The 26,282-nt window shown below is 41.7% G+C and overlaps 1 protein-coding gene across 1 annotated transcript in view; it reads right to left on the bottom strand.

Moving 5' to 3' along the window:
• Positions 1 to 16,487: 16,487 nt before the first annotated feature.
• Positions 16,488 to 26,282, bottom strand: part of LOC144763945 (LIM homeobox transcription factor 1-alpha-like) — a 518,887-nt gene continuing 509,092 nt past the window's right edge. Inside the window, exons 8-9 of the mRNA XM_078649994.1 lie at positions 22,432 to 22,590; positions 16,488 to 16,698 (exon numbers count right to left, since the gene is read on the bottom strand). Coding sequence (XP_078506120.1) covers positions 16,544 to 16,698; positions 22,432 to 22,590 — 314 coding nt within the window. The 3' untranslated portion in view covers positions 16,488 to 16,543. The remainder of the gene's footprint in view (positions 16,699 to 22,431; positions 22,591 to 26,282) is intronic.

Below are 26,282 nucleotides of genomic sequence, written 5' to 3'. Positions count from 1 at the left end.
AATTGCAAAAGAAGGCTAGAGTGCATCCTGTAGTCAATATTAAAAAGAGGGTACCACTCACAGAAGAGAAAAGAGTGCTTTGTGATAGTGTGGGCTTTATGTACGTTCTGCCATTACTTGCTTGGCACTAGTTTTGTAATGCAAACTGATCATAAGGGTTTAAAGTAGTTGATGGCTATCATGGGAGAGATTCCCAAGTTGTTAAGATGGTCTTTCTCGTTGCAAGGGTTAGTTTTTGTAGTGAAGCACAGAGCCAGACTGAGCCACAGAAATGGCGATGGACTTTTCTTCCAGTTTTACCAATCTGACAATACAACCTTGAGATGTTAGGAATTGGTTCTGGGTGGTCTGATCTGGGTAGGGCACCTGTTGGGATGGAAAAACCCCTTGAATGGGGATGCATATGTACCCCTGCCCTGAGTGCCCCACCTGCAGTGATATCTGGATCCTTGTTAACAATGTTTTTGGTCAAAGGGACACACTGATCATGTATGTTCACCATGAACTAGGCTTTTTTCATTGATTGCGGTCTTGCCAAGTCTGGAAGGGGCACTGTTTTATCCATTGTTATAATTTCTGTGTATTTACTGCTTTCCTTTACCCTTCCTGTGTTCCTTGTTTCTGTGCCCCATGCCTCTCCCGTATTGGAATGATCCTTTGGAATTTCAGGGTTAGATAATGACAGTTGTGGAAAAAGAACTTTCATCGAGAATTGGCTCTCCCTGTATTAAGTTGATTAACACCTCACTATTTCAAGTGTATTTATAACACTTTTAAATTGGCTTTGAGGATGGGATCGATTCCATTGTCTCACTACCCCACCACCATCGGTGAGACGCCTAGCGGTGCAGCCATCTTGTGTGGAGAACTGAGGGGAACTCGCTTTCGCTTTTACCCTGAGACATGCCTCTAGCCCAACCAGTGAAAACCGAAACCGCCTCCTTCCTTGATGGAGGTGAGTCGCGCTGACGCATGTTGCCTATGCATCCTTCTCTTTATTCCTGCTCTGCCCGAGGGTGTTTCCACCTCTTTCCTCTCCCCGGGAGAGCATAGAACCGCTTCAAGTGGTAACTAGACATAATATCGAAAAAAAAAATAGAATGGCCATAATATCGACGTAAAAATATAGAATGGATAAAATGTCGAATGGACACAATATAGTGGTTAAAAATATCGAATTGAAGGTGTAATATAATATTGATTGTCAAAATATAGAAGTCAAAATAATCGAAGTATATAATATAGGCTTCAAAATATATCGAATTTTTAATAATATCGAATTTTTTAAAGTGTTTTGTATGTTAGTATATGGGCGAAAAGTGTATATTATTTTTGTAATGTATGTTTAATTTATTTTAAGTAATGAATGTTATGTTATTGAATTTTTGCTTAATTTAATTCTGTAGCAGGTTGTGGGTTTATAGGGGAATAGGGTGGGAAGTAATTTAATTATATTAAATTAAATATACATTTTTAGCAATTATTAATTATTTTTAATTTAATTTAGCTTTTTAGTTCTATAGCGGGTTGTGGGTTTATAGGGGAATAGGGTGGGAAGTAATTTAATTGTAATCAATTAAATATTTGTATTTATTTATCGGTATTCATTTTGAATTTATTGTTAATTATTTTTTAATTGGTAATTATTTTTATTAATTGGTAATTAATTTTTATTAATTGATTAATTGCTAATTATGTTAATTTTCTTAATTTATTTTCCGTAGCGGGTAGTGGGTTTATAGGGGAATAGGGTGGGAAGTAATTTCATTGTAATTTAGTAAATAATTGTATTTATTTATTGGTATTCATTTTGAATTTATTTTGAATTATTTTTTAATGGGTAATTAATGTTTATTAAGTGGTAATTAATTTTTATTAATTAATTCTTTGATAATGATGATAATTTTATTAATTTATTTTCTGTAGCGGGTTGTGGGTTTATAGCGGAATAGGGTGGGAAGTATTGTAATTTTTATTATTTACATATTAAAAATACTTTTTGTGTATTGATAATTAGTTTACTGTTACTTATTAACTGGTATTAATTTTTATTATTAATTACATTTTGTTATTGACAATTAATTAATTAGTTGTTAATTAATTATGAATAGGTAATTAATTTTTAATAGCTAATATTTATTTGTATTTCTAATTAATTAATTAATACATAATATTAAATTGGTAATTCATTTTAATTAATGTTTTATTGGGATTGATATTTAATTTATTTGTATTAATATTTTAAATCATTACTTTCCCTTCTGTTAATCTCACTGGAGTGGGAATAGTAATTTTTACCCTTACACTATCCAACGCTTTCCCTACTGTTGCACTCTGGAGTGGGAATAGTAATTTTTACCCCTACGCTATCCAACGCTTTCTCTACTGTTGCACTCTCTGAAGTGGGAATAGTAATTTTTACCCTCCGCTATCCAACGCTTTCCCTACTGTTGCACTCTCTGGAGTGGGAATAGTAATTTTTACCCTCCCGCTATCCAAAGCTTTCCCTAGTGTTGCACTCTCTGGAGTGGAAATAGTAATTTTTACCCTCTCGCTAGCCAACGCTTTCCCTACTGTTGCACTCTCTGGAGTGGGAATAGTAATTTTTACCCCTACGCTATCCAACGCTTTCCCTACTGTTGCACTCTCTGGAGTGGGAATAGTAATGTTTACCCTCCCGCTATCCAACGCTTTCCCTACTGTTGCACTATCTGGAGTGGGAATAGTATTTTATACCCTCCCTCTATCCAACGCTTTCCCTCCTGTTGCACTCTCTGGAGTGGGAATAGTAATTTTTACCCTCCCGCTATCCTACGCTTTCCCTACTGTTGCACTCTCTGGAGTGGGAATAGTATTTTTTACCCCTACGCTTTCCAACGCTTTCCCTACTGTTGCACTCTCTGAAGTGGGAATAGTGATTTATACCCCTATGCTATCCAACGCTTTCCCTACTGTTGCACTCTCTGGAGTGGGAATAGTAATTTTTACCCCTACGCTATCCAACACTTTCCCTCTGTTGCACTCTCTGGAGTTGGAATAGTAATTTTTACCCTCCCGCTATCCAAAGCTTTCCCTACTGTTGCACTCACTGGAGTGGGAATAGTAATTTTTACCCGTGTGCTATCCAACGCTTTCCCTACTGTTGCACTCACTGGAGTGGTAATAGTAAACTTTACCCTCCCGCTATCCTACGGTAAACATATTGTATATTTTTTATTATTAATATGTTATATATATATATATATATATATATATATATATATATATATATATATATATATATATATATATATATGTATTAAAAAATAAAATTTTATGTTTATTATTTTTACTTAAATTAATTATTTATTAATTTTAAGGATATTAAAGTATTTTTAAGTATGTTTTAGTTAATTATATTTATTATTTCATTAATTTTAAATGACTTTTAAGACATTTAAAAAATTCGATATTTTGACTAACTATATTTTTTACAACAATATTTTTGATTCGATATTTTTTTACTTACCTGTTTGTAGATAGGAATTCGATATTTTTGCATTCTATATTTTGTCAACGATATTTTGGTAGGTCTATATTTTGTATTCTATATTATGTCAGTGATCCGCTTCAAGTCAAAATCTGCTTGCCGAGTCTGCTTTATCTTAGGCGATTTGCTACTATTGGCTTCTTCCAGGAATTACAACCTTTGGCTCCTATTCCTTGTGGTACCCAGTCAGTTGTTATCAGGCACATTATTCCTGTCAGACCTTGGTATTCTTCATGCATGAGGCTGTTCCTCCTTCTAATTACCTTCCCATATTCATCGCATTTAGTAAGCGATTAAGGCAATTCTCCCACAACACTTTCAATTTATTTTCTATCTCTTATTATAATCTTCACTGTGTTAAATTTGCCTCAGCCCTCCTACACTTTTCCTTGATTTAATTTCACTTCCACTCAGTACATCTAACAATCTTGTGGAGCCATGCAGTTTTAACCACCCTGAGCATTTTTACAAAATAAGGGGGACCCACCGATTCTGTGGAAACACTTGAAGGAGTTCCAAACATATTTAGCAGCCATAGATGCAAGCAGGATGCCTGTGGAGAAAATAAAGTACATTCTTTTACACTGTCTGGGATCTGAAGGCCAAGATATTTTTTGCACTGTACCTAAAGCAGAAGCACCAGAAGATGAAGAGGAGTGTGATGATTTTGTGGAGGCTTTTGAAATATTAGAGAGCCAATTCAAACCGACCATTAGAATCACAATTGAACATTATCATTTCTATACCAAAAGGCAAAGGGAAGGAGAATCATTTGAAGAGTTTATAAAGATTCTTCAAGGGCTTTCCACAAAATGCAACTTTGGTGAATGAAGAGATGAAATGATTCATGACCAGGCGATGATCAACACAAACAGCAAACACATTCAAGACAAATTATGGGTCGTTGGCATTTGACACATAATTTGACATTGGCACTTGAGGAAGTGATCAAGTCTGCTAAGGCTATTGAACAGTCAGTTACATTGGTGCGAGAAGTAAATGATGGCACGTCTTCTAATAAGACCAATGAAGTTTGCAGTCTGTTGGGTAAGCATAATAAACAAGAACTAAACAAGCCAAGCAAGGGAAAAACAAAGTTATCTTGTTTCAGGTGTGGTCGTTTGTCACACCTAGATTCTTACACATCTTGTCCAGTCTTGAATAAAGAATGCAACAAATGTGGGTGCCCAGGACATTTCAGCAGAATTTGTAAAGAAGGATGATGTCCTGTAAAACCCATTTCAACCAACAATTACATTCTGGATCAAGAACCAAAATAGGAGCAGGGTTTAGTTTGAGGGGCTTATTATGAGTATGGCGGTCCATGGACCGCCAGACTCGTGGGGGCACGGAAGTGGCGGTCTTCTGACTGCCCTATTAGGACCAGTGTGGCTGGGCCGCCCTGGGACCACCGTAACCGCCAGCGGTTTTCAGGCTGCAATATTCCCCACCAAGCATGTTACCAGTTTTGTCACCGCCATACTTTTTATGGCGGTGCGACTGCTATGACAAGTGTGGCAGTGAGGAAACAAATGTGGCCCGACAGGGCCCCCCTATGCCTCTGTGCCATGGGGGGCATGCAGTGTACATGTACCCCCAGTTCCTGCAGGGCATGGACTTGACAGTCTATGCCCTGCAGGAACTGCCTTTGACGCTCCCATTGCAGTGTCTTTTTTAAAGGCATCTAGTGGGACCGCCAAAGAGCCACCTGCCAGAGTAAAAATAAGTGGTACTCTGCTGGGCGGCCTTTAATGGCTTTGGCGGTCTCAGAGCGTGGTGGCAGCATGGCGACCCCACTCAGAGACCGACAAAATCATAATAAGGCCCTCAGTTGCACTGCAGATAAGCCTTCTATGTGTACCCTGCGAGTAATGGGCAACTACTAAGAGTTCTTGGTGGATTTGGGATACCCACATACTATTATTACTTCTGCTGTATATGAATTGAAGTTTGCCTTATTGATCAATACACTAAAGGAGCCTGACATCAGAGTGGTAGCTTTTGATGGATGAACAATACAGTTCATTGGTTAATTTTGCACTAAGGTGGAATTCAAGGAACGATATGCATTCATAATGATACATATGGCCATCAGGGGAGTCAGTATTTGGGTTGGAAGGACCAGGGACTTTTACAAATTGTCTTGAATCTCAAAGCCCCAAATCCTGTTCTCTAAATTCAAGTGGAGGATGTAAGTACCGAGATCATCAGTGATTATACCAAAAAGTTCTGCAAGGGTTTGGGAAAACTTGCTGGATAAAACTGAGACCTCCATCCCTACTTGTCAGTAGGGGTGGACGTAGTTCGCGAAGTAGCGCTACACATAGCTACGCGAAGTGCACTTTGCACTACGCGAGCTACGCGTAGCACTACGCGAACTGCGTAGTAGCATGTTCGCACTATGCAAGATGTTGTTTTCAATGATTGCACAGTGCGGACAAGCATCCGGCACTGTGCAATCATCGAAAACGGCATCTTGCACAGTGCGAGCTGTACTTTTCTGCCGCTCGAGTAGATTTTTACTCGAGCTGCAGCTTTCTCAACACGGACAGGTAGTTTCTCATCGCGAGCGGTCGGGAGCATGCGCGACCACTCGCAATGAGAAACCTGACCTCCCCGCGTTGAGAATCTCGCCGGGAGGTTTATTTCCATGCTTGCGATCGGCAACCTGATGTTGCTGATCGCGAACAAGGAAAAAGTCTTGCGAGGATGTAATTTTGCGTGCTCGCGGTCACCAACTTGACGTTGAGGACCGCGAGCAAGCAAAAAATGACCGCCGCACTACGCTATGCTACGATACGCATGTTCGCACTGTGCTATGTGCAGTTCGCGTAGTGCGAAGTTGCGCAAACTTCACAAACTACGCCAGCGTAGCGTAGTGCTTTGCCCAGGGTTACTTGTCAGGCAGAAGGTGAGAGACATACCATTGTCTGTATGAAAGGAACTTCAGAAGTTGTTACAGAACATTTTGGACCCCTGAACAATTGAGGAAACTGAATCCTCTGAATGGGTATCGCCAATTATTCTAATGAAGAAAAGCAATGAGAATCTACGTTCATGTATAGACCTCATAGCACTCAATGCCAACATTTTTATTGATCAATATCCTCTACATAAGGTCAATGAATTGATTTCTATACCAGATGAAGCTGCTATTTTTTCAACACTTGTCCTTCGCCAGGTGTACCACCAAGTTAAGTTAGCTGAGGACTCCAAATAGCCGACTGCCTTTATCACACTCTTTGCACGATTTCAATACCAGTGGATGCTATGTGGCTTGGCATCAGCAGCTTCAGTACTCCAGCATGCAATGTACCATATATTCAAATAAATAGATGAGAACAACAGGTGTTTGCAAGACAGCATTTTTTTTTACCAAAATTCACCACAACCCTTGTAAATTTTGTGAAAAGTTTGCTCAAGACTTGAGAGCAATGGTTTCAATCTGTCTGCCAGTAAATGCAAATTATTCAAGGAACAAGATCAATATCTAGGACATACGTCGATGGTGGAAGAGGTAGTACCAAAGGAGTCTCTGGTTAAGGCCATCAATACAGCACAACCCCCTATCAACAAGGAAGAGTTACTTTCTTTTTTGTGAAATTTGTGCATGCTACTTCTGGTTCATTTTGCCACAGCTCCAAGGGACATCAAGAGTAAACTGCCTCAGCTCCTACAGTTGGGGTCAGTAACACTTGCGTGCTGCATGGTCCTCTGAAAGAGGTTCTGAAATTACCTCATCTACAAAACAAGAAAAGTGAAAAAAGACCATTAAAAAATATGGGCGGTAGCAAACTGCTGTCTGTCCAAGAGGAGTTAAAGGGGAGGTATGTGAAAGGGTAGATGGTTCTGATATCCAGTATCTGGATTCTCTTGGTTTATGCCCACTTGTGGAGATTTAATTCCTCCAGAAGCCTTAAATGGAACTTTAGTTGTGTTTATCCATGCATCTGGTTACACAATCCAGTTAGTTGATAGAATGTGGAAGGCAAAACATTCCACAATGCATAAAAAGAAAATGCTATTTACCCAGTATGTATCTGTTCTTGGCATGTAGAGCTGTAGATTCACATGCTTTGCATAAGTCTGCATCTAGTGTTGGGTTTGGATGTGTGCACTTTGTTTTTGTTAGAAGAAGTCTTTTCCAGTCACTAGGTAGGTGCCTCCTCCTTTCGGTGAGAGTGAGCATGGGCATCAACTCCATTGTTAGATTGTTTTCCCGCAGAGGGTGAGAATGGAGTTAGTAAGAGTAGAATGGAGATATCCGTGTGTATGTATCTAAGTAAGATACTACTGGAACAGGTACCCAGGGAGGTGGGAGGGTGCATGTGAATCTAGAGCTCTACATGCCAAGAAAAGTTGCATACTGGTTAAGTAGCATTTTCCGTTCGAGGCATGTGGGCTGTAGATCACATGCTTTGCATAGACTATACAGCACTAATCTCCCAAAGCGGTGGCTAACCTGTATCTGTTGCAGTGGTTTGAAATAGTGTACGTAGAACTGTCTGGCCTACATTAGCTTGTTGTCTAGCTAACACATCTACACAGTAGTGTTTTGTAAATGTGTGTGGTGTAGACCATGTTGCCCCTTTACAGATGTCAGCTATGGGAATGTTTCTTAAGAAAGCCACAGAAGTGCCTAGTTTGCGGGTGGAATGTGCCTTAGGGGACATTTTTAAAATTCTCTTTGCTTTTGCATAGCAAGTTTGAATGCTTTTAACTATCCATCCTGCAATATCTGACTTAGAAATGGGATTGCCTTTGTGTGGTGGAGCAAAAGCGACAAACAGCTGGTTAGTATAACGCAAAGGTTTTGTCCTTTCTATGTAATAGAGTAATGCTCTTTTAACATCCAAGTTGTGTAGAGCACGTTCTGCCACCGAATCTGGTTGAGAAAAGAACACAGGCAATTCAACAGATTGGTTGATGTGAAGGCAGAAACCATTTTCAGTCGAAATTTAGGGTTAGTGCGAAGAACCACTTTGTTTTGGTGTACTTGTAAAATTGGTTCTTCTATGGCTAATGCCTGAAGCTCACCAACTCTCCTCAGTAATGTGATAGCAATGAGGAAAGCAGCTTTCCAAGTGACCAATTGCAGTTCACATTTATGCAATGGCTCAAAGTGTGGACCCATTAGTCTGGTGAAAGCAATATTAAGATTCCACAGTGGCGCAGGTGGAAGTCTTGGTGGAATAACTCCTTTGAGTCCTTCCATGCAGGCCTTAATAACAGGCACTCTGAGACAGATGTTGTTTATTCTGAAGGTATGCGGCTACTGCGGCGAGATGTAAGCGTATAGATGTGTACGCCAAATTTGAGCGTTGTAAATGTAGTAAATAAAAAATTATATTTTGAACAGAAGCATCAAGCGGGTTAATATGGTTATTATCACAATAAATAACAAACCGCTTCCATTTTGCTGCATAGCAAGCTTTTGTAGTAGGTCTTCTGGCCTCTTTAATGATATTCATACAGCCTGGTGGAAGATTCAGATAACCAAACTCTATGACTTCAGGTGCCAGATCGCAAGGTTGAGAGGTTTGGGATCTGGATGTCTTATCTCTCCATGGTTCTGCGTGAGGAGACTGGATGTGAGATGCAATTTTTAATGAGGAACTACTGAGAGTTCCAACTGGGTAGTGAACCAGGGCTGACAGGCCTAAGTAGGAGCTACCAGGATTAGAGTGAGGGATGTTTGTCTGAACGTCTGAACCACTAGTGGAATGAGAGGGAGAGGCAGAAAAGCATAGGCAAATATCCCTGACCAATACATCCATAGAGCATTGCCTTTGGATAATGGGTGTGGATACCTGGAGGGGTAGTTTGGGCATTTTGCGTTTTGGTGTGTGGCAAACAGATCTATGTCTGGAAAGCCCTACATCTGAAAGAATGGGAGGAGAACTTGTGGGTGAAGTTATTACTCATGGATTTGTTTTCTGTCTGCTGAGCTGATCTGCAATCTGATTGTTTACTCCTGGGAGGTGTTCCGCTAGGAGATACATTTTTTGATGGGTGGCCCATCCCCAAATGGCTTGTGCAAGGTGTGACAGTTGGAGAGAGTGTAACCCCTACCCCCTGTTTCTGTAAGTAATACATGGCTGTCATATTGTCCGTGAGTATTACTACAACTTTGCCTACAGTGTGAGTTTGGATGGCTTTGAGCGCTAGAAAGACTGCTAGCAGCTCTAGATGATTTATGTGGAGCTGTTTTTCCTTTTGACTCCACAATCCTTGAATTGTGTGAGTTTGGAGATGAGCTCCCCAACCATTGAGTAATGTGTCTGTTGTTAGCACTGTCTGTAGAACTGGCTCGATGAAAGCCGCCCTTTGGAAAGGTTTTGTGGATTCCACCACTGCAGAAAGCAATGAGTGAGGCCGTCCACCAACACTAGATCTGTCAATTGACCCTGAGACTGATTCCACTGACGTGCTAAACATTCCTGAAGGGAACGCATTTTAATGAATTCTTGCATATAGAACTACCATGATGCAAGATGCCATAATTCCTAGTAGCTGCATAAATACCAGAGCTGGTAATGAGTGGTTGGGTTGAAATTTGGAAATGAGAACCTGAATATTGTGGATTCTGGCTGGATTGGGACAAGCAAGAGCTTTTTGAGTATCTATAGTGGACCCAAGTACATTTGCGTTTTGGAAGGTTGAAGATGAGACTTTAACAGATTTACTGTGAATTTGAGGTTGTGCAGTAAATACAGTGTTCTTTGGGTGTATTGTAGGCATTTTGTGAGAGTGCTGGCTTTGATGAGCCAGTCGTCTAGATATGGGAGGATGTGAAAATGTTGTCTTCACAGATATGCAGTGACTACTGCCAGGCAGTTGGGAAATACTCTGGGAGCAGTGGTGACTCTGAATGGGAGCACAATGACTTGGTGATGTTGTCCCGCCACCATCAGCCTGAGGTATTTGTGATGAGCTGGATGTATTGTTATATGGAAGTATGCATCCTTTAAGTCCAGAGTGGACATAAAGTCTCCTTGTTGTAATAGAGGAAGCACCTGTTGGAGAGTCACCATATGGAAGTGATCTGAATGAATGTCTAGGTTTAATTCTCTGAAGTGCAATATAGGTCTGAGAGAACCATCCTTTGTGGGAATCAGAAAGCAAAGGAAGTATGCACCTGTCACTTGATATTGTAATGGGCCGGGTTCTATAGTTCCTTTTTCCAGAAGAGATTGGCCTCTTGTTTGAGTAGGTGTATATGTTCTGAAGATAGTTTGTGTTTTCATGATGGAATGTTTGGAGGGTTGTTGGTAAGCTCCAGGCAATACCCAGATTGGATAATTTGTAAAACCCATTTGTCTGATGTGATGGTATTCCAGACTGGGAGAAATTGAGTGAGAAGTCCCCCAACAGGTGTTGAAAAACTGGGGGGAAGGGGAGGAAAGTCACTGTTTATTTGTGGCTGGGGAAGTACGGGGTGTATAACCTCTCCCTCTTCCTTTGCCATTGTTTCCGCGAACTCCACCTCGAAAATAACCTCTGGTAGAGGGAGATTGACTATTGCCTCTGTATGAGGTAGAGGACCCGTCAGTAGGCATGGTCTTTGAGCCTCCCCTGTAAATGGAGCTGCGAACGGAACCACGGTTTGGTGTCTGCAGTGCTTCCATTGATTTGGCTACCTCAGTGTCTTTCTTCATTTATTCTAATGAAGTGTCAACTGTAGGGCCAAATAAATGTTCCTTGTTAAATGGTAAATTTAAAATGGAAGCTTGAACCTCTGGTTTAAACCCTGATACCCATAGCCATGCATGATGTCTAAGTAGGGCGCTGGTGTTAATAGCGCGTGAAGCAGTGTCTGCTGCGTCTAGAGCACACCTGATTGAAGTGTTGGAAATAAGCTTCCCTTCCTGGATGAGGTCATGAGCTTTAGCTTTATGCTCATCAGGCAGATGTTGGATTAGCTGCTCTAGCCCATCATAATGAGCTCTTTCCACTGGTGTAACGAACCTTGAGGGGGCCTCCCTGCAAGGTACGTGGAGGGACCCAACTCCGCGCTCAATCAGGAGCTCTCTGGCAAGAGTGCTGTGCTGCGGGAGCCCCCTGCAGCTTGGGGGCTGCGCGGGCCTTTGTTACACCAATGGCTCTGTCATATATTGCTAACAGTGCTTGTGTATTGGCTATGCACCAATAATTGGCTGCTTGAGCTGCTACTCTTTTGCCTGAGGCATCTATTAATTTAGATTATTTATCAGGAGGTGGGGCATCTCCTGCTGTTTGAGAATTTGCTCGTTTATGAGCATTTGATACCACAAACGAATCTAATGGGTCCGTAGTTGCAGCTTTATATTTATAGGCAACTCTAGGTGTGAGAGCCCTGGATCTTTGAATACCCCATCTACATGTTTTAGGTAGTGTATTTGTAGTTTTTTGAGATGCACTTAGTGTCTCAAATACAAAATCTTCCTCAAGAGGCTCCTTATGGAGCTGTACTGCATGGTACTGTGCGGCTTTATTAAGCAGTTTAATGAACCCCACATTGTCATCTGGAGGAGAAGGCATAGATGGGTATAGGTCTGGATCAATTTCATTATTGGGATCAGTGTTATAGTCGGCCCATGGGTCTAGAGCATTGCCTTGTGGAACAACCCCATGTGTGTCCCCATCTTGATCTCTATCCCCATCATCTTGATAATCTGGAGATTGTAGCTTAGGGGAATTTGTGGGTGTTATGGGCAAATTAGGATGAATAGGTGGAAAATGTGTAGAAGGTGAAAGAGGTGGTGGACAAGTGTTAGTAGCTATACTCTTCCTCTTTAGAGGGATATGATAAGGGTCCTCAATTTCTGGCTTTCTTTTTGCTGGCAACTTTGCATGAAGATGTCCTGTTTTAGAGTTAATAACAAGTTCTTTTTGTTTGGGGTCCGTGTTAGCAAGTGGAACATCCAAACAAGGCTCCTTAGATGGTGGAGGAGCCGCTTTTTCTCTTGGGGCCAGAATTTTCGGTGTGGAAGATTTTAGTGCCGATGATTTCGGACCCGAAGATTTCGGCGTTGAGTATTTCGTATCCAAACTCTGTTTCGGTGCTGAAGTGTTTAAGGGATCAGTGGATTTGGTTTTCGGTGCCAAAGTTTTGGGTTCCGTCCCCGAAGGAGGGCGACTCGGTCCCAAGCCGGAAGGCTTTGATACTAGTTTTGTGCCAGGCACGAAGGTGGAGCGATCGAAACTTTATCTCGGTGCCGACCTTGGCCTGAAGACAGAGGAGGGACCGGAGCCTTTTTAGAGTGTATCTTTTGGGGCAGAGGAGTATCTTTACTCATGGTATGCGGACCGGGCGTGATGTCTTCCTCGATGTCGGAGTCTTCCTCGGATGTGCTCTTCCTCCTCTGCCTCGGCTCCATGTGCTTAGAAGATCTCCTGGTCGACATTTTCTCTGAAAAGATGTGGTGCGGAGTCTCTATCTTGCTGATACATTTCGTGACTTGGAGCTCAACGGTCATAGAGTGTCTTCTTTGATCAAATTGATCAGCAGGCTTCGCAGTTGTCTTCGTTGTGTTCGGGTGATAAACACAAATTGCACACGTCGTGTAGATCGGTGCGGGGGTACTTAGAGTGGCACTTCATCCAAGAGTGGGGTGGGGTCAACAGTCTTACTGATCCCATCCTACTCTGTCATGACGTTAGGACTGCTGCCTTCACTCATTGGCTGACCTTAGGTCAGCCAATGAGGAAGGCAACAGTTCCAAGCCTTCTGGAACCTCTGAGACAGAGCTAGCTGCAGGTAAGTGTTTCTTTTTGTTGTAAACTGTTTGGTGCGTGTGTGCGTGGATGTAAGAATGTTTGGTGAAGAGTGTTGTGAATGGATGTGTTTGTGTGCTTGCGTGCGTGTATGTGATGATGATTGTTTAGTGAAGAGTGTTGTGAATGGATGTGTTTGTGTGCGTGCCTGTGTGTGAATACATTGCTTTAAGTGTTATGTGTACGTGTGCGTGTGCGTGAGAGTGTGTCCCGTCCGCCCCTCCCTCTAAAACTTACCGACCGCCACTGATCTGGTGTATCATTCACATTTTTCCTCTGCCCACTACAGCAAACAGGATGGGGCACTGGCTCAGCCAGCTTCAGCCATTCGCTAACTTCACTATGAGTGACAGCACTGTGCTCTTTTACAAGGGAAACATCCACACACACAGTAGTTTCTTTAAGTGCCAGGGACTTCTAAGGCACTGAATAATTTTTTAGACCAAAAAGTTATTTTTGGTATTAGCTAGTTTTTTACTTTGTGTGTGTTTAAGATTGATGGATGCCTGCCAGCTTCCTCAAGAAGGTTTTAAAAAACCATGACTAAACTAAATAAGCACTGTCAAAGCCAAAAGGCTAGTGTCCAGTGCCACACCTATTGGCTTTGCCAGTACTTGTTACATTCTGTTTTAGTAGAAATGCATACTTAAATGTAAACAGGAGAAAATTATCACTTTACCACGATACCACAAAAAGCATAACAATGTCAGAGAGAGTAAAAGGGGCCTGGAAAAAGTGCTGCTCGGTGTTGCAGTTTCAAGACCTTTCTGCTCAGTCGATGGAGTCAAGCAGGAGGGGAAGCACCAAAAATATTGATGGACACTCAAGAAAGCTAACAATGATTGCAGGAGATGCTTTCACATTTTAATGACTTTTTACATTTTTTTCTTTTACATGCAAAAACATTGAGACATCACGGTACAGTAACACGGGTAAAGATTGAGGGCAGGTAAGTGGCTTCTTCTCATTTTGTTGTGGTTAGGCACAGGCACATAATGTGGGTCAAGGTGCTCCAAACCTATCCCTGGCGCAAAACCTCTGCCAAGTCCATCTCAGTAGACTTCCAAAAGTGGTCGCTGCTGATAAAAGTCACATTTGGAAGAGCCAAAGTAATTTTGGAATGAAATTCAGTGATTGATTCCTTTGGAAGCAACTAATAAAATCTGTCAATTATCAGGTGGTCATATCAGTGTGAAACTTTCTATCATCAACTGACTGCACTAAACTAAAGACGAGGATAACAATTCTAAAAGATTGCTCTGATTTGCCATCAAGGGAAATTACATTACTAAGAATTTAACGAACTGACTGGTCATATCGACCAGTTTAGGTTTGTAAAAACTGCAGTTTCTGCAATTGGGTAAAGTGTTCGATATATTCTTCTTATAATATTAAGTCATTGGCTTCCAGATCTCTCTGAAGGTGCCACCCATAGTGCTTAAAAATATCTGTCTGTCGATGGTGTCAGAAGTGGCATTCCAGCATAATATCAACCGGGAGTCACCACTATTCTACTAGGTACTGGAGGCATGGGTGGGGGCTCTATTCTCCTCCAACAGAAGGCTATTATACCGGTAAGAATTTGCCTGACCTCGACATGGCTATTGTTAAGGAACCTGGACAAGAATTATCTAGTTACCATGCTTCTGATTGGCTGGTTACTGGCTGCCTTAACTGCATTTCGATTGGCCATAGCAACCCATTATGGAATGTATCAAGTAAGGAAGGAGGGCCAATGGATCTTCTGTTGTAGGCGTTTTCCACAATTCATTTATATTCAAGGTATGGAAATACAGCAAAGCAGAGCAAAACATAGCAATGGGCGCAGAGGTCTGTCACAATCCATTAGATATTATACCTATTCTGCTCCTTCAGTATTGTTTCTTATGAGTAGAAATGCATTGTTAAGACTATTTAACAATTCTAAATAGAGAGATGGAGAGTAGTGATGCTACCATATAAAATACTATTTTAAATTGAAACAGATTTTGGTCGGCATACACTAGATGTCACAATGTTACAAAACGTTGTCAAATTACAGAGCGGGTGAGGTGCCCAAGAGTCTAAGATATGCATCTGCTTCCATTTGATGGACACTATATTCACAGTAGTGGTTATTGTAAGGTCAATCCCTACGTAGTCTGCCTTGGTGTGTTTGATGGTTTGAGATTCAACCAGTATATAACTCATTTCTTATTAATTACAGTAATAATATGTATGTGTATCTAAGGTGGTTATCTTGAAAATGTGTCTTTGATCAGGCCATGCTGGGTCTATGCGGGAGACACCTGCCCATGGATTTTATGCTTATTGTTACTCCAGTTTACTCTACAGGCCCAAACAATCATCACCCTTTCTGTTAACCTCATCACTGCGCGAATTCCGCCGCAGTGCTGAACATTCCAATCGCGGGCGTGGTCATGACGGCTCCCGGCCGTCATCAGCACACGCCCACCATGACTCATGACGGCCGGGAGCCGTCATGAGCATCGAAGAGGTTAAAGAACATTTACTTAAGCTGTTTCATGTCTTTACTTATTATCACTTCTCATGTCCAGCCTCTTGCACTATGATTATATGATGTTTTGGGCTTTGGTGTAACAAAGTTACATGTGATCTGATTACTAACTGAAGCAATTGACTACAGAAAATAAACTATGCATTGATATTTGGGTAGATGTATTACAGTCCTTTCATCACCATTAACATGTAGAGGGGTTTAACTACAAATATAACATTTTCCTTCCACAGTTTGAAAGATTAAGCCCCATTGGTAGATAAAAGCGGACAGGTGTTTGGCATGAACTACAGTTGTTGGATTCGCTAAACATTGATCTGAAACTACCACTTCGCAAAATTGACTGGACCGACTCTAAACATATTATACATTGTAGATCACTCAATGTTTGTGATTGGACCCTGGTGGGAGGTTAGAAGCTGTTTTGTGCTTTAGGATGCAGTTCTCAATAGGATCAACTGAGTTATTTTCCATTATGGAAGTTTTCGGCTGAGAATAGAGAACATTTGCTCAAATCGCAGCAGTTCCTGTGTGAGTTCCAGCAAGGCGATAGCTGGATTTTCCTACAAGAATATTCCTCTTTGAGGTCCATAATTGGAAATGTCCTCTGAGCTCTAGTCTTTGCCCTCTCAGGGCATTCATCATGAGAGCCTGCTAGCCCTCCGATGCCCAGTCTTCCTGGAAGAGTTCTTGAGCGCATCAGCCCAGGCGACGACCTGCGTCCCGCTACATGTCGGCGGTCAGGACGTGAAGTAGGAGCTCTGCATGGAGTAGAGGCGGTCGATGGGGTTCCCCACCCTGGCTTGAAGGAGGTTAGCTTCAGGTGTGGATAGCAGGCAGTCCCCCAGATGGCCCATGCTATCACTGTCAAGGTCGTGAAACACGCCTTCCGAGTCTATGATAGAAGTGAAGTTCATGTTAGACATGTCAAACCATACATAGCCGACATTAACATACTCACATATAATTGCACCAACATGCTCACTCTTGCAATGTATACAGGTGTCTCAATTCGTCACCAAATGTTATGAATTTTCCACTATTGCTCTGACAAATATTAATTTTGCACACATGGGTTAGTGGGATATTAAAATACCATCCTAATCTACCTTGCATACCTGCAATATTTCCTAACAATAATTTAAAAAGGGGCATGCAGAACATCTGTTCAGTTTAACTGGGGTATATGAATGATTTTTATCTCTGTCTTGACGTGCTCTGTCAGTAGACCTTATGTGATCAACAGAAAAGGAGCCTTAACTAATGCCACTGAGAGGGGGCTTTGGCTCTACCCAAATGTAGATTGCCTTGAGTGCAGATATTGATTTAGTAAAAGCTCTGTGCTTCTGCTGAAAAGAATGCTTGTAGTGCACGTTTTGCCTTGTGGGAAAGGTTACGATCAACAAAGCAGAACTTGGTTAAGGTAACAAGACTTTGATGTAGGTTATATGCCTGAATTGTTTATTATGAAAACCTGATGACAAAGGCAGTAGGTCTGACTTGTTAATTGTGAAAAGTATTTGTTTAAGTCACCATGCTTTAAGGGTGGATTCTCATTATGCTGTGTTAAAGACTGCCGACAGGTACTTTGATACATGGCATTTCAGAGAATACTTAGTAGGCTAGCCCTTTGGTGTTGGTTGCCCCCATGACAAAATCCCGGGAAGGGTTGTATATTGTTTGTCAACTGTAATTTTGTACTTATTTGTAATTTTCTGACTGTATCCTGATGGGGCCTTGTTGGCAGGCTAATGCAGAATACAGGACGCATGAGTTGGTTATGGTTACAAGCCATTGATAAAGGCACTAGGCCGGAATGGGTTATTGAAGAAAGTTACATCTGAGGCCTTAGGTCTAATATTTCTATGATGATAATGTATAAGAAACCGAGTATGTCTCATTTATTTATTGTGGAAATCTTATACTAAAGTCAGTAGGCTTTTAAGGGTTAATTGTCAATACACTCTGTTAACCCCTTTAGAGGGGTATTGTGTTACATGGCAACTCACAGATTACTGTAGTAGGCAGCAGTTTTTGTGTTGTCATTCCACTCTGGCTTCCCCCTCTGACAAACCATGCCGGTAAAAGATCTCCATTTTTATAATACTGATTACCTTCTTAGGAGGGTTTAAATATTGTTTTTACCAACTGTAATTCTCTGTATATTTATAATTTTCTCACTGTGTGCCTGAGGTGTGCCTTGTTGGAAAACGTATGCAGAATTCAATAGTCTTGAGTTCGTTGTGTATACTAGTCAATGATAGAGGCTATAGGTCTGATTGGATCTTTGAGCAAAATTATGTCAGATGCAGTAAATCTGATATTATGAAAATTTACGACAAAGGCAGAATGCCTGACAAATTTATTGTGAAAACGGTTTGTTAAAGCCAATAGGTTTTAAGGGTGAACTTTCAGTACACCGTGTTAAGGGCTATAGACAGATAATGCTTTATATGGAATCACACAGATTTTAGTAGGCAAGCGTTTAGTGTTGGTCATCCCCCTCTAAATAAGCACTTGGGGTTGAAGATTTGCAGTGTGTTCATCATTATTAGGCCCTACTCAGAGGGGTTGCATATTGGTTTACCAACTGTCATTTTGTATATGTTTATGATTTTATGACTGCATGCCTGATGATTGCAGGCTATAAGCTTTGTTTATTCATTGGGAAACCTATTGTCAGATGCCATAGGTATTTTCTATTTATTATACATAGTTACAACAAAGTTAGTAGGCCTGGTTTACTTATTGTGAAATACATTTCTTAAAGCCAATAGACATTTAAGAGTGGATTATTATTGCACTGTGTTGAAGATAGCGGTGGGCGGTGAACTGCTCTCCGCTGGCGGAGCCTACAAAGTTTTTTCACCCCGCGCTCCGCCTGGAACGCGGAGTTCGGGAAAAAAACTCTGCCTCCCGCGTAGCGGAGTTTACCGGCGCTGGAGCCCCACCGCTACTCCTGTGCTCCTCTGGCTGCTCTGGGCCTCACTCAGTGTAAGACCATGGTGGCTGCGTGTGAGCTCAGGCTGTGCCTGTCTTCCTCCTCCCCCTCCGCTCTTCCAGGCACTCTACACTCCTCCCCTCCCCATCACAGCCAAGAACAATACAAGAGGAGACATGGCAAGCAAGTTGGCTGGGTGCTTCATACCGCCATCACCGACCCTCACACATAAAGTGTAAGCTGGCACTGCAGCCAGGTCGCAGGGTAAAAGCTGCCACTGCCCTTGCGACATGCTGCACTGCTGCACTTCCCTCACAAAATCTGCACAGTGTCATGCAGGTTGGTTGGCACGGCACCGCCCTCAGACTCTCACATCCAGAAGGCGGGTATTAGCAGCACACCTCCTGAATAACCCAGCCACAAGACCCACCTCCCATTTCTACATCAGAAGGAGGGCAGGCAGCCCATTCTGTCTCTCCGGTCCCTCGTCAGTCATCACTCCTTCTTCACTACTCACTGCTCATGTACACACTACACAGACAGACCAAGAAGACCAGGAAGTGGGCAGGCATCATCATCCGGTCACCACCAGTTCTGAGAAACATTGCATCTTTCTTTCGCTGGATGAGTGGAGAGCTGCTGTGGTTGGATTTGGGAATCTTGCAAGGCGACAAACTGTGTGTCTCGACTTGCCTTTGGCTTGAAACCCTGCAGTCGCCACATTTAATCTGGCGGGATGATCGCTGTGCAACTCATTCTCACAATTAAAGGATGATCAAGTCAAAAAGGTGAGTCGGATGCCGTATTATTTTGTATTCAAGTGGGTGGGGGGCGGGAGAGCGGAGTCAGAGTTCAGAGAACTGAAAGAAAATGTGGTGGTAATGGAGTGCAGATGAAGGGGGTAACGACTGACGAGAGTATTAGTGAATAGGGCGAAGACGAACTCCACGGACTTCCATTGAGTTTTTTTGCAACTCTACGGAATTCCACGTAGTGCAACTCTGCAAACTCCACCCACCCTTAGTTGAAGACTATATACAGGTTTTTTGTTACATGAAATCTCACTGATTAATTAAGTAAGCTACGGTTTTGCGGTTGGTTTCACCTAGTGATAAACTCTTAGGGTAGAAGGTTGTTCTGTGATATTTCTTGTTAGACCTTCTTAAAAGGAGATGAATATTGTTTCCCACCATTAATTTCATATGTATTTGTGATTTTGCTGTTTTCCCGATGTCTGCTTTCGTAGAAAGCTTATGCTTGATTTAGTGGACACAAGATGTTGATGAGAAACCAGCGATAAAAAATATAGGTCTGATTGGTTCATTTGGAAATGGTAAGTCTGATGCAATGGGACTGTCCTGTTTATTATGAACGGTTGTAACAAAGACAATAGGCTGAACTTATTTTTTGTAAATAGCGTATCTTAGAGCCAACAGGCCTCTGAGGGTTAAATGTCTTTACACTGAGTTAAAGACGGTAGACAGGTACTTTGTTACTTCCAGTCTCGAGGATTCTGGTAGTAGGCCAGGCCTTTGGGCTGGTTACTGCCTGTGGCAAATCCTAGGGGGTAGGTTGATTTATTGAGAATCCTTATTATGCCGTTTTAGGAGGGGTTGTATATTATTTTGCCAGCTGTAATTTTGACTGTATTATGATGATTGCTTTTAAGACAAAGGGTGCATTCAATCCAGTAGGCTTGAGCTGTTTATAGTGACAATCCAATGACAAAGGCTATAGGTCTGATTGATTAATTGGGAAAAGGTATATCAAATACCATACATCTGATCTGTTTATTAAGATTGGTATGACACATGCCTTATTTATTGTGAAAAGCATATGTTAAAGCCAGCAGGCTTTGTGGGTAGCTTATTATTACACTGTGTTAAAGCCTGCAGACAGCTATTGTGTTACATAGGACTTTCATAGATTACTATTATAGGCAAGGGGCCTAGTGTTGACAACCAACCTGACAAAATGCTGGGGGTAGAAGCTTCGCACTGTGAGAATCCTTGTTAGGCTCTCTTAAAAGGGGTTGCGGACTGCTTTGCGAACTGTAATTTAGTCCGTTTCTAATTTTATGACTGTATACTTGATGGTTAACCTGCTCAATATAGGCCTAATTTGGTTATGGTGATGAGCTAATGATAAAGAATATATGCCTGATTAGTTCATTGGGTAAAAGCCTTTGGTTCAATGTGGTCATTATAAAAATAAATAACAAAGGCACTAAGCCTGACTTATGTATTGTAAAAATCATATGCTAAAGCCAATAGACCTTTAAGTGTGAATTGACATTACACAGTGTTACTACTTGTAGACCGGCAGGGCTGGATTTAGCGGTAATGGTGCCTAGTGCAACAATCTTTTTTGGCACCCACAGCACATTAACTCCTCCTTTGATTCCCTCACTACCACCCATCAAAAGTGCCCCGAATCTCTACACAGCCCCTCTCTCACGTACATTTGATTCATTTTAAAGCGTTGGTAAAGCCTGGCTTTACAAATCCACTCAGCTATCCACATAAAATACAGATCTGTTCTTTGCAGCAGGCATCATAACCCTCAGAACTACTTTATGGCAAGTCAAAACTGCCACTAAACAAAACTCTGATCTCTCTTTCTAGCAGGAACATTAAATACAAGTTACTTTGACATTTTTATTGCTGCCTGAAAGCTGGACGCACAAGGAACTCTGCAGCAGATGCTTTTAGATCGTAAGTTATTGCTAAACACAGCACCTCATAAGTTATTGTTAAGCACAGCGCCCCCCCTTAGGCCAGTGCCCCACTCTAGGTCAGCGCCCAGTGCGGTCTCACCAGTCGCACCGGTCTCAAGCCAGCCAGGCATTTGATTATATGAAATCTCACAGATTAATGAAGTATGCAAGGATTTTTGTGATTGTTAGTCCCTTTGGCAGGCTGTAGGGTAGAAATTCTGCACTGATATACTTCTTGATAGACCACTGTAGGAGGCCCAGAAAGGTAATAAAAAAATAAAAAAAACTCTACATACACAGAGAGTCTTTAGATCAGCCCTCTTCTGTCTGACCACATGCTTCTTAATTTTATTTCTGTATCAGAAGCATGTGCCCTACACGTTTCGGTGGTGGAATGTATTTTTTGGGGGACTTTTTTCTTTTAATTTATCTTCTGAATGCTTGTTGAGTGTGTGTATTTTTTATGTGGATGGGTAAGTGGGTAAATGCAAGAGGGAGTCAATGGGTGGTTAAATAGAAATATGAATACAAGGATGAGTGGCAGATTGCTTGTATATTGACTTACTAAGTGCCTACATTCATCATTACATTAAGATCAACATTCCGTTATAAGTTCGCCTACTGGCATTTCCAATGCTTTTTAGTTTTTAGATATAAAAATTAAAGTTTGTTCAATGTAAATTGTTTTAGGTGATTTTAATTTTACTGATCTTATAAGGCTAAAGTTCTGTTTGTGTTTTACTTGTGATATTATTAAGATACCTATGTAGATACACACAGCTTATGTATGTCCTGCTGACATACAACACAGATTCGAAACATACAAGCAGTTTCTCTCTTCCTGCCCTGTTTAGGTCAATTTTATAATTTTTAATTAGATATGGGATCCTATCAACAAAATGTGGTTTTCTTTGTTTCAACATTTCGAACATGAAAGAATTGGGATTACGAGCCCAGTCCATGCTACCTACCGTACGGATGCAGGTGGTCTCCTGGTAGCTGGGGTGGGGTGAGCCCTTGTCTGTACAGGTCTGTGCTGTAGCTGTTTTGGTCCAAGGCTAGGAGTTGCTGCTGTGAGAGTCTTGAGTATGGAACCATCAGACCCTCCAAGCCATGAACACTGGCCCCATCTGGGAGAAGACAACATGGAAAGTCAGAACATCCTATTTAAAGTAATTAGCACCAACACCAATGTCTCTACATAGGAACATTTGCATCTAAGGTGTAATATTGAGATTTTTTTTTATTTAAGCCCCTCATCGAACATTTGATTCTTCAAATAGTTTATCGCTTGGTTTTTATGCCAACTATTGTTAGTGAACGTATGGTGCATCATGGTCTGCCTTTGTGGCAGAGCTTCTGGATATCCACATGGGATACATTTACAAATCATGAAAGTAAATGGAACTTGCTTGCATGGAATGGGGTAATCATGAAATGGCATGTATTTGGTTTCTCGCGATAACTCTGGACTACTATTTTGTACAGAAATAACATGGCAATCTGTGGCACAATAAACACACACTATGAGCATCATGCTGATTAAAAGGAAGAAGTCTCAAATCATTTAATGAGCAGTAGTCACAAGGCAGATATAGAAGCTACCAACATGAAAATAATCCTGTGCATTTAGTACTCAGTCCTTCTCCCTGTACCTTTATTCTGAAATGATAGACCATGGAAGAGTGTTTCCAGAGGAGAGGAAAGTTACTCTGTGATGATGATGAGATGTCTACCACTAGCTAAGGGGGAAGATTCACAACAGTTTAAAAAAAGAAAAGATAAGATGTCCACAAATTGTTGGTTTTCACGTATAAATTACTCAGACGTCCTACTTTAAATAAACTTACAAAAATCTGCAAGAGCATGCATGAAATTTATATATACAGTAGATTTTCCATCCATACACCAACTGGCTGAAACTAGTTTATGAGCACTATGTGCAAATTAAAGGAGGTAGAAAACTATTGCTTTCCTGTATGGCCAATTAGTTAGAAAATTATTTCTAATGTGTGAGAAACAGAGGTTAAATTATTTCCGATGTTTGAGAAACGGAGGTTGGAGCTAATGCCTTAAATAGACAATCCACTATTGCAGTGTTTTGTAAGTGTATTTATTTGACAAAAAGCAATCCTGAGATGTGTTTTAGAGGGATACATTGTAGATGTTAGTCTCCAGAAATTTAGAATGTTACTAAAAAACATTTTGTAACTACATAATGCCTTGTGTATTGTTCTAGGCCAACCCGTGTTTTGCCCTTGATAGGAGTATGTACCTCTGGCTTTCTCAAAGCTCTGGGCCTCATTATGATGTCGGTGGGACCATCACGACAAACCATCGGTGGTGGTCCCACCAGCAGACAGCCCTTCGGTACAACCACCGCATTACAATGCTGGTGGTTTGTAAGAAAGTGGCTCCACAGTCTCTAGAGGTATGGCAGAGGCTAAAATTAGATATAGCATTACTCTCCAAAGTGGTAGCTTGGTCGAGCAGTAAGGCAGTACCAGAGGGCAGTGCAAAACATTTGTTGTACACACTCAGTCAGCAAAAAGTTTCACACACTCAAGAACTGAACTCCAGGCAAATTGTTTGGTATCAAAAGATATAGGTATTTATTTTTAGAACCAACAAGATATCAAAATATACTTTCTCAGCATAGATTACTTCAATTAAATACTTTTCAAAATAGGCAATAGTCTCTTTGCATACAATAGTTACAGGTTGTTGTAATAGGCAACACAATTTCAAACACAATTTAACATTGAGCTCAATGGGTTTTTCTAGGTAAATGCAATTGATTACTTTTTGGATTATTTTTCTAACCATAGTACTGGATCCTAGATTCAGTCCAGGGACATAAGCTGTAAACAGTTAAGTAAAAGTGTTTTGGTTATAGTAGTGATTTTTAAGGAATATTCTTGTATTCTAAAAGTTGACAGAAAGTTTTTCAGATGAAATCACCAATGTTATCCTATGGAAGGAAATTCAACTTAGGTACGTAAGGTATGTTCACGTTACTTTTGTAATCCAGTACTGGACTACTAGTTTCAGCACTGAGACTTCTATCTAAGACATGTAAGTAATTACGTTTTGGTAGTTGGTACGATTTTTAAAGAATATTTGTAGTTTGAAAAATCGACACAGAAGAAATTTCACAGAAAAACAGTCAATGGTTTCCTATGGAAGAAAATTCAGGTTACTGGTAAGTACGGTAAAGATTACTTTACAGGGTTTGTGCTGGGCTAAAAGATGCAGCACAGAGGTCTCTCCTGATAACAGGTGAATAAATCTAAATTCATTGTTCAGCTGATTTTAGGTGAATATTTTAAAGTTCCAAAACTCCACACGTAGAAGAATTTCTAGGGGAAAACCAGTCGGGTGCAGCGTGGGCTGGATTCGCGGTTCCTGGCTGGCACCAGGGGTATTGCTGTTTGAGCTGAACCACTGCTCGTGGGAGTCCCAGTCTATCAGAGGGTCATGGCAGGCAGGTCCTCAGGGGTCTTCAAGGTTGCTGCTCTCAGGAGTCACCGGGATTTAGCAGGAGCAGGTTCAAGGATCGACAGGCCTGTAGGGCTGGGGCCAAGTCAGTTGGTGTCGTCCTCTTGTTAGCAGCTGCACAGCGGATCTTCTTCTTCTTGATCTTCTTTCTTGGTTTTCGTATTGGGATCTGAGGAAGGAAGGTTCAGGGTGCCCCTAAATACTAAATTTAGGGGTGTTACAGGTAGGTTGAAGGCAGGAACCAATAGGTCCTGTCCTGGGGTGGGCACACTCCCTAGTCTGCTCCTCTCCTGTGGGAGGGGGGCAGGAGCCTAGCTGTGAGTGGGTAGGGCTCCCCATCCTCAAGATGGCGGTGGCCCGGAGTTGTGCTTCACCTCGAATCCTCCACCTGAGGGGTGGAGTTGGCACAGGCTGGCACACCCCCTATCCTGACGTAGGGTTTCCCGCCAGTCTTTCCGCCAGAGTGGGGGTCAGAACTGGTGGGGGCCAGTTGCTGAGTACAGCAAGTGGCCTGGAGTAGCTCACAAAGGCAGCACGCCTTTGAAGCTTCCCCCTGCCCATCCTGGGGAAGGAGACCTAGCACCTCACCCAGGATGTGCATTGTTGCAGGCCCAGGATAGTGGGGGGCTCTCCACCCAGGGGTCCAGCAACATGTCTGCTGTGTGGCATCCTCGGCAGCCTCTCAGACCAGATGTGGATTGTAGGTTAGGTTTCAGGGGGCATCTCTAAGATGACCTCTGTAGTGCATTTTACATTAAATCCCACACTGGCATCAGTGTGAGTTTAATGTGCTGAGAAGTTTGATATCAAACTTGTCAGTCTTCAGTGAGTCACTGTCTGCTGCACGGAACTCCGCGGAGTTCTTACGTAGTCACGTTATTAGTAATCCCCTGAGGAAGGGCGTGGCCCGAAATGCATCGGGATTTGCTATCATGTGTAACAATGCATCGCTCATTAAGACATTTTGAATACCAACTATCCAGTGACCTATGTTAAACCAAGAACATATTGAGAGTTTAATAAACTGTGAATGTTGGATTAACACCATCATGTGTTGGAAAAAAAACTTCTTTTGAACTTTGTACCTACAGAATAAGACCTCGTGGTCCCCCTTCAGTAGTGCTCGAAGGTGCTCTCTCCCAAGAGGGGGAGCAATGTATTAGTTCTCTTGGATTTCACACTGCTTGGCCAGACAGTGATCACCTTTCAGCACACTACAGAACATTACAACCTTGCAACTTTATCGTTTGAACAAGCTGTGCGAGTTCCACCTACCGATTCAGTCTTCAGTGTAGCCATTATGGTGCTGTGGAGTTTGTAATGA

The sequence above is a fragment of the Lissotriton helveticus genome, chromosome 1_1 (genome assembly GCF_964261635.1).
Source record: "Lissotriton helveticus chromosome 1_1, aLisHel1.1, whole genome shotgun sequence".
NCBI classification, from domain to species: domain Eukaryota; kingdom Metazoa; phylum Chordata; class Amphibia; order Caudata; family Salamandridae; genus Lissotriton; species Lissotriton helveticus.
This window is presented reverse-complemented; position numbering and strand designations above follow the sequence as displayed.